Source organism: Tursiops truncatus, chromosome 3 (assembly GCF_011762595.2).
Source record: "Tursiops truncatus isolate mTurTru1 chromosome 3, mTurTru1.mat.Y, whole genome shotgun sequence".
In the NCBI taxonomy this organism is placed as follows: Eukaryota; Metazoa; Chordata; class Mammalia; order Artiodactyla; family Delphinidae; genus Tursiops; species Tursiops truncatus.
The window spans coordinates 133,726,438-133,740,134 of NC_047036.1; the positions used below are offsets into that span (position 1 = coordinate 133,726,438).

The window sequence follows — 13,697 nt, forward strand, 5'->3', positions numbered from 1 at the left end:
AGTCTATGCTAGCACCTTCCCCTTCCCCCTCTGGCCAAGCTTGAGGGATTTTAAAAAATTGGTTTACGAAATTGCCTTTTTTCTTAAAATTCCCTTTTCTTAATTCTAGGAATCAGTGCTTAGAGATACTGGCTCTGGAGTCCAATAGAGTTGGCTCAAATCCTTGCTCTGCCATTTTTTTAGCATTGTAAATGCATGCCTCCGTTTCCTCAACTGTAAAGTACGGTTCAGACCAGCATCTGGCTCAGCAGACACACAGTGAGTGCTTACTGAGCAAGAGGCAGCAATAATATTGATAATCCTCACTTGTTTTCCAGAAAACTTGGGCAAATTATATGCATTCTTAGAGTCAATGCTTTGAGTGCTCCTTGAGGTGCAATCCTATCTGCAAAACACTGGGAAAGATTCTGAACAGACTAATGGTGAGGATGTCCGGTGAGGTAGAAAGCCTCCCCTGACAGCTGTGTGAGTGGTCCCTTCTGAGCCTCAGTTTTCTCATCTCTAAATCGGGCATGATTCCATAACGACAGAGTAACTTACTGCAGAGTCAGTCAGTTAAAGATAAAATAAATAATCTAAAAAAAGTGAGAATTAAAACTTTTGTGGGGGTCATGGCCTTTTTAATGAAGCTATAATCTCACTCCCCAGAAAAATATGTGCGTATGTGCATGCATGTGTGTGCATACTCATCACACACACACGCACACAATTCTATATACAATTTCAAGGGTGCACAGAACTAGGCTAAACTCCCCTGATGAAAGAAGCATAAGTAGGAGGGGCTACCAAGCCCCTAAACTGAGCATATCATCGAAATGGGGAAGTGGAATTTGCCCGTGAGTTTTCTGGCAGATACAGAGGAGAGAGGGGGAAAAAGAACCGCATTCCATAGTGTGTGTTTTTGACAAGAAAATGCAGAGACAAAATGGTTTTTGGAATCAAACTCAAGCATTCTTTTCCTAAGAGCTGAATATACTGCATGATTTGCTTTTGTTGCTATATTTTTTTGTTTGAGTCATTTTGGTTCCCAGATAAAATGTTAATAGATTTTCTTGAAATTAAAAAAATAAATAAATGAATAAGACGAGAGAGCACGTCCAGTGTCACAGTGTGGAAGATAAAGATGCACGGTTTTTCTTTATCCTTTTCTGAAACCCTTAGTCATCCCCTTTTCTGCTAACAGGCAGTGTGGTTATGCAAAAATTTCTTATGTGTATTTTCACTGATGCAACTGCAGGTTTTGAATTACGGATAGTCTTTGCATAAAGACTAAAACAATAAAAGCATAATTAGAATACGTGGTATACAGCCGACTCCAGTTTTATTTTGCCCCAGCTCTGTATTTATGATAAATCACTAACACGACTGCTCTTTAGGGAGGGTGATTTTGGGTCTCGTCTCTCCATTGAGCAAAAACAGTGCCTGTGACTAGAGGCTGAATTTCAATTCTGCAAGAGTACAGTGGAACTGAATAATATTTGGCACAATGCAGTGCACAACCGAGCCACTAAATGGCTGATTTACTAAATTATTATTAGATGAGCCCTTGCTGTTCCAAATGAAAGTGCAGTCACTGCCTTCCTTCGTGGTGTGTTCAAATTGTTCTGTGTTTAAATATTCAGCATGAGGCTAATGTGAACTGATGAACTGAGACTATAAACATTCACTTTCAATACAGATAGAGCGACAGAGATGAAACATATCATGTGGCCTGCGGAGGTGAAAATGATTTATATTTAAGGATGTTGCTGCCTACTTCCATTACTTTAAGGTACTCTTAATTAGCATTAAGAGTTAGAAATGACTAATTCCCGTGTACAGGAAGAGGAGGCTGGGATTTTTTTTTTTTTTTTTTTTTTTTTTTTTTTTTTGCATGCCAGTGCAGGAGAAGTTACCACGAGGAACTGCTGCCTGTGTTGTTGTTCAGAACCTTGAGTTTTATTCATGGTGGGGTGCACCGCACCAGCAGAGTCATGTGTCTGCTGGGAGAACTATGGTGTCCGACAGTCAGTGTTTTTTCTCAGCCCACCCAAAGGGTCTACAGTCCATCCTCACTACCATCCATCCCTCTGCAATCCACCTCCCTTACCATCACATCTACTACACCTGCTACACGGACCCCCCAGCACCTCACTCTCCATGTCACCAAGCTTCTTTACTGACACCTGCTGGAGTGAAGAACAACCCTTTGCTCCTTGGGCAAAGATAACCCCCTCCTCCTTCCTCCCCTTTGAGGGCAGTTATAGGCAAGCACTTAAAATACTGTGATCACTTACAGTAGATTAGAATTTTTTATGGGTACCGTGTTGCCATAACAACACGAAGACAGCAGATGACTTAAGCTAAGCTTGCAAAGCAAAAGGCTGCTCATCTGGCAGTTAAAATGAATACAGTTCATTTCACAAGTTTCCCATATGGACTCTTAGTGTATGGTAATGAGGAGACCATATGGTGAGAGAAAATGCACTGAGAACAATTGGGTTCCACTGGCTGAGTGGGAAGTTGGGAGAGAAAACCCGGGTGAGAGATTCTGGTGCGTGTGCTCTCTGGGTTCAAGGTTTGGTTGAGGTTTGTTTGGGATGGTTGTTTTCCATAGTGGTTTCGCGTTTCTTAATCTGTTCCTTAATATGTCAGCTGTGCGAAATGACAAACATCTTGCAAATTTTGCAATATCATTCATCACAAACTGTCAGCAGTGTTTGCAAATCTGACTTGCAAGATCCTTTAAATGTGTTGTTCTTAAAAGGCAACAGTACTAAGTTTTTAGACAAAGTGCAGGAAAATTTAAGTACTTCTGACAAGCAGAAACATTAACAGTAATCATTTTAAAAACACTCGCATCTTTTGCCTGCATGTTTAGCTGTAAATAATGCTAGAATGTATAAAAGCTTTAAACGAAAACTGTAATAACTACTTTTTATTATGTTTCATAAAGGATAAAGAAAATGCTGTGAGCCATGTGTATGGGTTATCTATAGGTGCGGACGTAGGGACATGGAGGGTTCCCATTCTCCTTACTGCTCACCAGATTGGAAACCGGGGAGGACAGCTTGAAAAAGGCTCTAAAGTCAATTCTGTACTATACATGCTTCATAAAAGATGAATATAAATGCATTAGTTAGACGCGGTGAGCTAAATTAGAAGGTCAGGCAGGGCTGCGAGGGCTGAAAAATCACACAACCAATGAGTGTAATTACTCTTTTTTAAGTCTATTAAGTGGTGTTGCTCTATCAAGGCTCAGGGATATAGGACATGAAGAACAAGATAAAGTAATGTGTATTTATTACTCCCACCGGATCAATTTACCAGATATTTTCAGCTCCATAAAGCAAAACACACAAATGCCGCCTTTGTTACTCTTCTCAAACTGCCTTATTTTCTCTAAAAGAGGGACTGGCTCTGGAAGAAAAAACACGTTTGCCCTGTGGAGGTCCCCACGCAAACCCCTCTGGGTGGGGAATGAGAGAAGCTGGTGCGTATTTGAGTAGGAAGGGGCTGAGGTTAGGCGAGAGACAGGAGAGAGAAGCCAGTCACCTCAAGGCAGAAGTATTTGGGTTTCCAGACCTGGGAGGGAAATGGGAACTTGATGCAGTAAGGCCGGAGGCCCCAGGTGCTAATCTCAGTTTTCCCATATGCTTGCTGTGAGTGGTAGCATGCCACCAGCCCTCTGGGAACTCTGACCCTGTGAAATGGGGAGTACCCATCTTGCAGGGAATAGTAGCCCCCATTTACTGAAGTCTCACTATATGCCAGAGAGTCCTCGTTGCGTACATTATCTCATTAACGCCCAATAGCCATGCTGCGGGACAGCTGCTTTACAAAGGAGAAAACGGGGGCTGAGAAGGGTGAGTCCCGTGCACGGAGCAGTGCAAGTGGTTTTCAAAATCCACGTCCATCTGACCTGAGAGCCCACTCTCTTGGCCTCAATACCCTTCAAAAACCTTGATAAAGCCGTGCCAGGCACATCGAGGGCATGACGCAAAGGTTACCTGTTCCCTGGGATTCACTGCAAACACACGGAATGCCAGCCAAGCTCGGTGCCTTTGTGCTAATGCTCACTGACCACTCAGGAAGACAACTACAAATCGAAAGGGGACAGAGGCACCTCTGGCCTTCAAAACAGAGACAGCTCCTTGTTCAGTGTTTCTGGATGGCCTCGTGCATTTCAGCATCTCAGCGTTTCTGACCGACCACAGTCCCCATCCTCCGCACCTCTACATTATAAGAAAAGTCAACCTTTGCCCCAAAGTTGGTCACATGTTCCTCTCCCTCCTGCCAGGATCCAGAGAGGAAGGCACGTCTGTCTGTATGACACAGAATGGAATGCTGCAGCTGAAAAACCTTCGCCTGCCCTCCTCCACGTGCACGTGAAAAAGGAAACCAAAGCACACCTGGGGTTGGCATAATTATAGTATTTTAAATTTGTGTGTACAGCAACTATCACTGATGGTGGCTTTCAGGGACAAAATAATTTACAGAGAAGGAAGGGTTCGGCTTGCTCCTGTTTTCTCGTTTGGTAAATAGGGATGATGTCTGCTTTCCCGACTTCTCTCACAAGAGGGGCTCCAATAAAACAACGCATGTACAAGTTCTTTGAAAAAGCACAAGCCAGTATACAAAGGCATATTATCATGGAAAGCTGTCTGCTTGGTCTTTGGAGCAGTTTCATTTGACAGAATATGTGGGTGGTTGTATGAATCTAGCTTTGTCTATTCGCAAACACATGGGTTTAATAAAGTGGAGTTTGTTTTTTAAGGTGTGTGGTCCATGGCTCACTGAAACACTCCTGTTTTACAAACACTGACCATGATTCTAAGAAAGGCGGAGCCCGTTTTCATCCCCCTAACAATGGACAGCGGGACTATAAATCTCCCAGGTCCACAGGAATACCTCGTGCTGGCTCCATCCGCCACTTCCTGACCTTGCTCTTGAACTCTCGCTCCACCTTCACATTCGGAGCCAAGAGGACACCACTCTGATCTGAGTCACACAGAGAGCTTCCTGGGGTGGGCTCTGGCCAAAGTCCTCGCACGGTCCAGTGGCTGGATGCACACTGTGGAGTGTTTCCTTAACACACAAACCCATTGTGTCCTTGATTACTCTTCCCAAACCCAGGAAAACGGGGCTGGGAATTTCACCATCAGGCCACCGGGGACAAAGTGACACGTGCCTGTGCTATTTGTTCAACATTTCTGAACGTGATGTGCAGCCGTGAAAATGTTATGAAAAGTAAATACACAAAACTCAACCATATAGTCCTGTTTCTCTCCTTTCTTTATGAATAAGAAAAGTATTGCTTGGCTGCTGTAGACCTCAGCCATTAAACCAAATCTGTCTCCTGTTTTTCAATCAATATTTATAGAGTGGCAATTGTGGGCCAGAAATTATGCTGAGGCTCCCACAGGATTACTTCTTTTTGTCCTATGTGATCCCAGTGAAGTTGGCACGATTATTTCACCCCCATTTTCTAGATGAAGAAACCGAGACACAGATGATAAACCATACACTCCACTGCTGACCTGAATCAGGACTTCCTGCTCTGCAGAGATTGGGTAGGAGAGCTCTCAGAAGCCAGGGTCCCACTCTCACTCAACTGGCAAATAATTATAGCTACCTTTTGTGGACTGCTAAATGAGTGATTAAAGCAACCCAAAAAAGTAGGAAGTATGACCATCTCCATTTGACAGACAAGGAAACTGAGGCACAGAGAGGTTCAGAATTTGGGGGGTGGGGAGAAAGAATTTTGACCCAGACCACAGAGCTCTCCAGTCCCTTCAGCAGACTCTAGGGACATCAAATGCCAAAATGAAAGTGAAAATGGTCCCCAAATGGAAACAATGGGAAGAATCTGGCAATGCCCTCATGGCTTCTTCCCACCATTGGGTGGACACACATTATTTACATCTTCGTGCTATAAAATTACCGATTATTTTCCCATAGGAAATGCATGGGAGTTGGGTTCTTGCCAGACAGGAACCTAAAGGTGATTCTCTTCATGGCACACCCATCTGTGGAAGCAGAGGGCCATTCACTATTACTGTTAGATTCTGTAATTGCTCACCAAGAATAAGTCAGGGTGAAAGGGAAGGAGGTGTAAGATGGAGGCCCCTTTCAAAGACAAGGATATGTACGGACCGACACATCATATGATTTCTTCCTCAGGTGAAATGCTCTCAAGATGTTTTTTTAAGGTGAACAGCGCTAAGTGGAAGTGAGGCTGTTATGGGAACTCAGGGTTGAGACTGAAGGCTCTGTGGGTCTTCCCCTGGGGTCTAGGAGAGGGCAGAATTTGCTTGTCACGGTTCTTCCTCTCTCTGGGCAGGCAGTGCCCCATACCCACCCCCCAGCGCCTCACATCTGTGCATCAGTTTCGGCGGGGAGGGGCAGCTTTCTCCTGGACAGGCCTGTTCTGACAGTGGTCCTGCCGCTTCAGTGCAGCAGGGCCCACAGGTAAGATGTGATGATGAAATGATCGCCCAAAGAGGTTCGCTGAGCTAGGAAGGATGCCAACTTCATTTTTATAAGTGTATTACGAGCAGAAACAGACCTGGACATGACATATCTCTAGACTTGCTGTGGCATGGAGAGGACCTTTCCTCTACTCATTTAATTTATACTAATTTTTACTTGTGTAGTAAATGAAATTTCATTTTGCTGTCAGTAAACAGTGAATGGTAGCTCGACCAATTCCGTTCGTTGAACTTCTATAGCATTTAACTGTTCTCTCCTCTGAGTCCTCCCAGAACTCTGGTTGCACTTTTGTTAAATGTACCTATTGTTTTCTGTTTTGTATGGCGTTGTATTTGGCTTTCTCTCCCACAGGGCGTCCGAGTTCCTTGGGTAGAGAGATAGGAATATCCCCAACATTGACAACAGGTACAGAATAGAAACCAATAACTGTGCATTTCCTTTTTTTCTGCATTGGCAATTAATACCATTGCTGTATGACATATATTGCTCTACCTTGAATTTGTGTCTAATTTCTCCCACTTGTGTCTTAGGTGGGATGCCTCTGGAGGGAACAGACTCATGTCTTAGTAGCCCCGGTGCAAGGTGTGCCAATATGCTTTCCTTTGAGCTCTAGCTGTTCTCCCCTCACCAGAAATAAAGTAAAGATCCTCATGGGGGTAGAAAAGCAATGTTCTTTTTCCTCTTGAGAACTGATACGATATAATGATTAATAACCTGGACTTAGGAGCCAGGCTTTAGAGGTTTGAATCTCCGTTTAGCAATTTGCATGCTGTGTGACCTTGGGCAAATGATTTAACCTCTCTTTGTTTGGTTATCTTCTTCTCTAAAATAGAGGTGGTAATGGCACCAACCTCAGAGGGTTTTTTAGAGGAAGAAATGACATGATATAAGTAAAACATTACCTGGCACATAAGTGCTTGCTACTTTGATTATTGCTTACCTTATAATACTAAACACACAATGCACAAAAATATTGAGTTGCTTATCTATGAACTAACTTTTATCAATGGCAAAGTTTTCTGCCAATCACCTGAGCCCGTGTTTCCAGAGACCCTAACCCAAAGAGGAGGTATCCTACCTTTGGCAAGCGCTCAGGGTCGCCAGGGTGCCGGGGAATAACCTTCTGTAACCTCTGGAAACCATAATCGATGGTGGGTTCATTGAGTGCTGCAATGAAGAAGTCGTACAATTAGAACAATTTCAGGAAATAAAACAGCACATGATTTGCAATACTTATGGTGCAGAAATAACTGGGAAGTCGAAAGTTTCATTGAGACTTTTGAATTAGATCATAAAGTGATTGGACGAATGATCCCTTTTGGTGGGGACTGACTCACTCAAAAGAACATGAGTCGCAGGTCCTAAACTCTGCTCTTCTGGCCAAATTCTATATTCCTTACAGTGTTGAAAATGGAAGGTAAAATGGAACTTGGTGTGAGGTTTTAGGATTCCCTTTAGTCAGAAGCTTGAGTTACAACACTGGAGGGTATCTACAGGTATAAAGAGCAGAATTAAAAGTACTTGCTTAGCTACAGAATATCAAGTGGACCTCAGCTGATAGATACAGTGTCGCAATGCCATCGGGAGCAATTAAGTGTGGTGGGGCAGAGGCCAGAAAGCCTCTTCTACCCTTGGAAGAGTCCGAAAAGAGACAGGTATTGAAAGTGCCCTTGATACGACACCCTCATATCTAAGATGAAAGACTGATTCACCAGTATCAATATTATTTCAGGAAAAGGCTAACCTCTACGGAGCACTAGCTCAGAGCAGCTGGCTCTCCAAGAAGAATTTTTTTAAAAGACTAAAAGAAGAGCAAACCTGTAGTAATATTTGGAGACAGTGGGCCTTCTTGTACCCATATTGATTACACCTTCTTCAAAGCATCCTTAAATTCAACTCGATACAAAGTGGACTCTGGTGTATCACTTTTGAAATTCCTCCCCAGGATATGAAGTACCTCCAGCTTTCCTCGCCTGACCAGGAAAAGATGGCGGCTCCATCCTCCACCCACATCCCCCATCTCCTCTCAGTAATGAGTGGGTTTTTTTCTTCTTTTCTTTTTTCATGTAACCAAAGTACTCAACCACATATTTTCTCCCATACTGAATAAAAAGACAGTCTTTGTAGTTCTGACATTTAGCTATATACATTTAGAAAACAAGTTGCCACATGCTTTACTTAAAATGCATTTCCATTAACCTAAATTTTAAAAGTAAGATCCATACTACCACTAACTTTAAAAAACTGTATTAAATTCAAATAGGTCCCAAGGCTAATGGAAGCAATTTGTATACCAACCCAAACTGACTGGCCCACTTTTCAAAATACAGGTATGATAATCTTGTGGTTTTAAAAGGACATTTAAATTGAAAGACTGTGAATTTAGTACATAATTATACCAATAGAACCCTTTAACTTGTCAACTTGTAAATCTAAAAGGCTATCAATCATTTCTAAAGAGGAAATAAACCTTAAAATTCCTTGATTGACAGTGCTTACTTTTTATGTAAAAAAAAAAAAAAAGGAGGAAAAAAAAAAAAAAGGCTGCATAAAGTGGCCAGAAATCCATTTACAAAAGTACATTGTTTTACATAGGTGAGTAAAAAGCCAATAATTACACCTCCAAAAGACATATAAATCAGAGTAAGTACTTTTTCCTCACTTGTATATTTTAAGTTGGAGTGAACTTCAGGTAACTTTTTTTAAGAAGATCTTTTTTCCCAAATGCAATGCTTGTTGAAGCTGTTAATAGAGTAGCCATTTAAGACAATGTAATCATTTTTGCAAATATGAGGTTTAGCCATTTCCCCCACCTTCTCCCCGCCCCCTTCCAAACGGTAAACTTTCAACCTGCCTCTTGTGGAAATTAACTAAAATTACACCCAGGTGTACCAAATCTCTCTATAGTGGTACATGAGTTAAGGCACAATATTTATTGTTCCTCCCATTTCATGAATTACTTTCTAAACCCTTGAGAAAAAATTTTTTTTTCAAATTAGACTTGTAGAAAAAAAGCCATACAATTCTTTACACAGGGAAGCTGTGACTCATAAAATCCCAGTATTTAATAAAGAAATGCCCGAGAATGACAGGAATGAGCCCCAGGTTAAGCTGTATATCACATCTATCTCCCACCCATAATGCTAATTGCCAACAAAGATGTTTAACCATAAAAAGAGCTTTAGGCAATTAAATGTATCATTTTAACACTTGAAGATATGATTCAGCATCCTGAAAATTCTAATTCTTGGTTTTATTTTCCAGTGTAAGCCACCAATAAAACTTGACTTGTTGACCCACCCCTTCAGTTGTTTGCATAATGAATTAATTCCTACTGTGTCAAGAAACCCATGGTTGTTAATTGAATGACTGATGTATGGGGTGGGGAGGATATGTTTCTCTGACCATAGGAACAACTCACAACAGAATGACTGACATTCAGTATCCACAATTAAAAGAACTGATTCAAATATCATATGGAACTAATAGCTAAAGAGCTCAGGAGAAGTCATTCTGCTGCCAGAAAGAGTAATTGAATTAGATATATTAAACTCATTATTCAAAGAAAAATAAGCATCTAGTCTATGGAAGTACGCTATGTGAGAGGAAATATTTCAGTAGAGGGACAAAGGCTTTTAATTTATTTCCCATGCCTTTATGATTTGCTCTACACTCGTATTTTTTACTATATTAACCTGCCCTCAATCTACATATTGAGTATTACAGTGGCATTGTCGAGTGCTGTAAACAAAGGTAACGCTAAAGATATGCAAGCAAAGTTCGTTGTCTTAAATTCAAAGGTGCCTGATGATTTCTCTGATTGCAGTAACTAAAGAAAAAAACTAAACCAATTATTGAGTGAGAGGGGCCATCTGATAGAGATTGTTACTTTAAAAAAAAACCCTGAAAACAGATTAATTGTCTAGGGAGGGGGATGGTTAAATTACGGCACACCCATAGGAATATGATGCAGTCCTCAAAAGCAATGCTTTTGGAAAAATAAATTTACTGGCATAAAATATATTGCTATGTCAAGAAGCAGATTACAAGAGCATATGTGCAATATGGTTACTTTTTAAAAAAATGAACATATACAGAGAATACAGAAAAGGTTTCTGTGTATAAACTGCCTAACAGTAGTCATTTCTAAGAAGTGAGTCTTGAAGTGCTTTTCTTCCTTCTCTTTAGGCTGTGCATTGTCTACATTTTCCACAATGAACATATATTATTTTTATAATCAGAGAAAAAGGTTAAGAGCAAGAGAGTGTTCCCAGGATGGAATCTGACCTGCTTGTATAAAGTAATGACATAAGAAGCTTTGCCTGAAAAAGGGTCTGTATACCCTTTAATAACATTGCCTAGGTTATTACAGACCATAAGAAAAATAAGTAGTATACTTTTGGCCAGTTATATAAATATGTGACTATTCATAAACTCTCTGAAAATCAACAGAGAGAGTAACGGGGAGGAATCATAAAGAATGGCATATTTGTTTTCATCAGTGGGGGTAGTCGTACCTTAGGGACATACATCTACTCTGCAAGAATGTAATATAAAGTTAATCCTTCAACAAAGTGACCTCATTGTATTCAAGCACAGGGCTCAGGGGGCACCAGAAGAAGAAGTGGGACTAGTCAAGTTTTCCCCCCTAAAACTTGAGACAATTCCGAGAATCCAGGAGAGAAAGAAAAAAATTTAACTGCGCATAATTAACCGCAAATAAAGCATGAGTATCTTAGGTTGTAAAAAGAAAAAACAGATGAAACTGTTAACTGCAAAAGGAATGCAATGATGAGAGCTTCTCGTGTCACCCCACTTCCAAGCACCTAACCCACACTTTCAACAGGGTTTGAGAGGGTGTTCTCCTCAACCAGTTAGGGGTGGTAACGGAATAAGGGAGGCTCAGAGGTTTAGCAAAATCCATAATCCCAAAGAAGAAAAGCCTCAATTTTTAAATCAGCATAATAAAATGGGACCAGTGAGGGCATTAAAAACATTCCACGAGATAATAAACTGTCCATTGACTCAATAATCATTTCTACTGCCTACCAAGTGTTCAGATGTCACTGGTAGGAATTCACTGTTTTACGTCACATAAGCCCTTAAAAATAAACTTTCTGAGAGGTGTACATAATCTCACCTCAGAAATGAACTACTATGATTGTAGAGTTGGAACCTGGTTCCAGCTCCCATGGCCAGGCCTCCCTCCTGCTCAGCAATCCGTTCTCTTGCCTCTCTGATGGTCAGATGGTGGGTCACCACCGCTGCTCCTCTTTTCTTTTTTTTTTTTTTTAATTAATTCATTTATGGCTATGTTGGGTCTTCGTTTCTGTACGAGGGCTTTCTCTAGTTGTGGCAAGCAGGGGCCACTCTTCATCGCGGTGCGCGGGCCTCTCTCTATCGCGGCCTCTCTTGTTGCGGAGCACAGGCTCCAGACGCACAGGCTCAGTAATTGTGGCTCATGGGCCCAGTTGCTCCGCGGCATGTGGGGTCTTCCCACACCAGGGCTCGAACCCGTGTCCCCTGCATTGGCAGGCAGATTCTCAACCACTGCGCCACCAGGGAAGCCCTGCTCCTCTTTTCTGACACTAGGCTCACACTACACTTCACAGGACCACGTGGATTTATAGAGTGATCAGGCCACTGCGGAGCCACAAAGATTCGCATTCAAGATGTCTTCCACTGTCCTGTTCAAACTTAGAGGTAGATACATATTCGCTGAGTAACCTCAGTAGGACCTCATGGAGCTGTGTACATATCCTACAGGAAGTGTGAAACTTTCCTAAAAGGCAAGATTAAATGCTTCTACACAGGAGCAAGCTTGTAGGGCAGATGTATCAGCTGAGATTTCAGAAGGGTCCTCTCACAGCTATGACAGGATACTGGGGAATGGGTATAGGGAGGAAGTAGGGGACCCATGCATGGGGCAGGCTCAGCTGTATCAAAGTCATTACTTTTCAAAAGGGAAAAGTTAGTTAAATATTTTTAAAAAACATTAAACCACTTCATGTGGCCTTGTGTGGGGTCAGCTTATAAATGGTTTTGGGTACCTACCCAGTCTCACAAGCTCAGACTCCCCTAAAGGAAACCAGTAACTTTCCATACAGAACCAGTCTATGCAGAGCCCTTCCCCTTTGGGCTTCAACCAAGGTTCTGGTCAAGACAGAAGAACTCTGGTTATACAAAGCTATTTACAGTGTCCAAATGTTCATGCAGCATGAAATGCTATATGCAAAGAAAATTCAGAATAATACAACTAGATTTTATGTCCTACTAATAATGACAAGATTATAAAATTCATTCAAAACATCTGGTAATGGGTAAATCCTTACCAAATGTATATGTGAATTGTGGCCTTTTCATGCCTTTAGTTGTCTTCTTTTTTTTTTTTATCCACAAACACATCAAAGAAAGAAAATTCTCTTTAAGGGGATTTATTTGCAAATTAAAACCATGTAGTCAAGACAAATGCATTCTCAGTTATTAGAACTGATTTTTCTCTTTTCAGAGTTGCCTTTTAGAGAAAACACTCCTCAGTCCTCCTTAACTTCTGGAATACTTATCCCTGGAAACAATGGAAATGAAAGGCAGGACAGTTGTGTTCCCGAACATCAGGGGAAAAGTGGTTTGGGTGCCATTCCAACGTGAGCGCGCAGAGTTCCACTGCTTTTATAGCTCAGTGACTCACTGTAGCGCTTTAACATATTTCTGGGGTTTTAATTTCCTTTTTTTAATGGTTATGTGACATGATGTCATTTTGACTGGAAATAAAAAGAAATGCAGATATTAGAAAGGTAATATTTATATTCTATTGCCATTTAATGTCCAAACAAATATCTAGACTCTATGCCAAGTAATAAATAAAGCCTCATAGCAAAGGCAATGATAAAACCAGCACCTGGGTCTCCAAGCTTCCCTGGTGACTATTCTATATTTGAACTAAAGGAATACAGCAGAGCATTTCCCTTCAAGGCAGATCCATGCTGGGCATAAGAGTTATTATATATGTGTTAGGTGGTCTTTTTGTTCCATAATGGCCCTATTTTTCCCTCAGTCACTAAATTAACAACCAGAGGTAAACAATAAAACAGGAAGTTATCTTCACAAACCTATCTTTAAGACTGATTTTAAAAGATATAAACCGCAAAATCAACCAGAAACCTAAACAAGAGCCAGATATACGGTCAAGGAAGAAATGTGTTGCTTTTCCAGCCGTTTGGATGTTT

At 41.3% G+C, this 13,697-nt stretch overlaps 1 protein-coding gene across 4 annotated transcripts in view; it reads right to left on the reverse strand.

Moving 5' to 3' along the window:
- Positions 1-13,697, reverse strand: part of EBF1 (EBF transcription factor 1) — a 394,775-nt gene that overhangs the window by 25,126 nt on the left and 355,952 nt on the right. For all 4 annotated transcript variants that reach the window (XM_033853521.2, XM_033853519.2, XM_033853517.2 and 1 more), the window contains exon 11: positions 7,550-7,638. In XM_033853521.2, the coding sequence (XP_033709412.1) occupies positions 7,550-7,638 (89 nt within the window). The remainder of the gene's footprint in view (positions 1-7,549; positions 7,639-13,697) is intronic.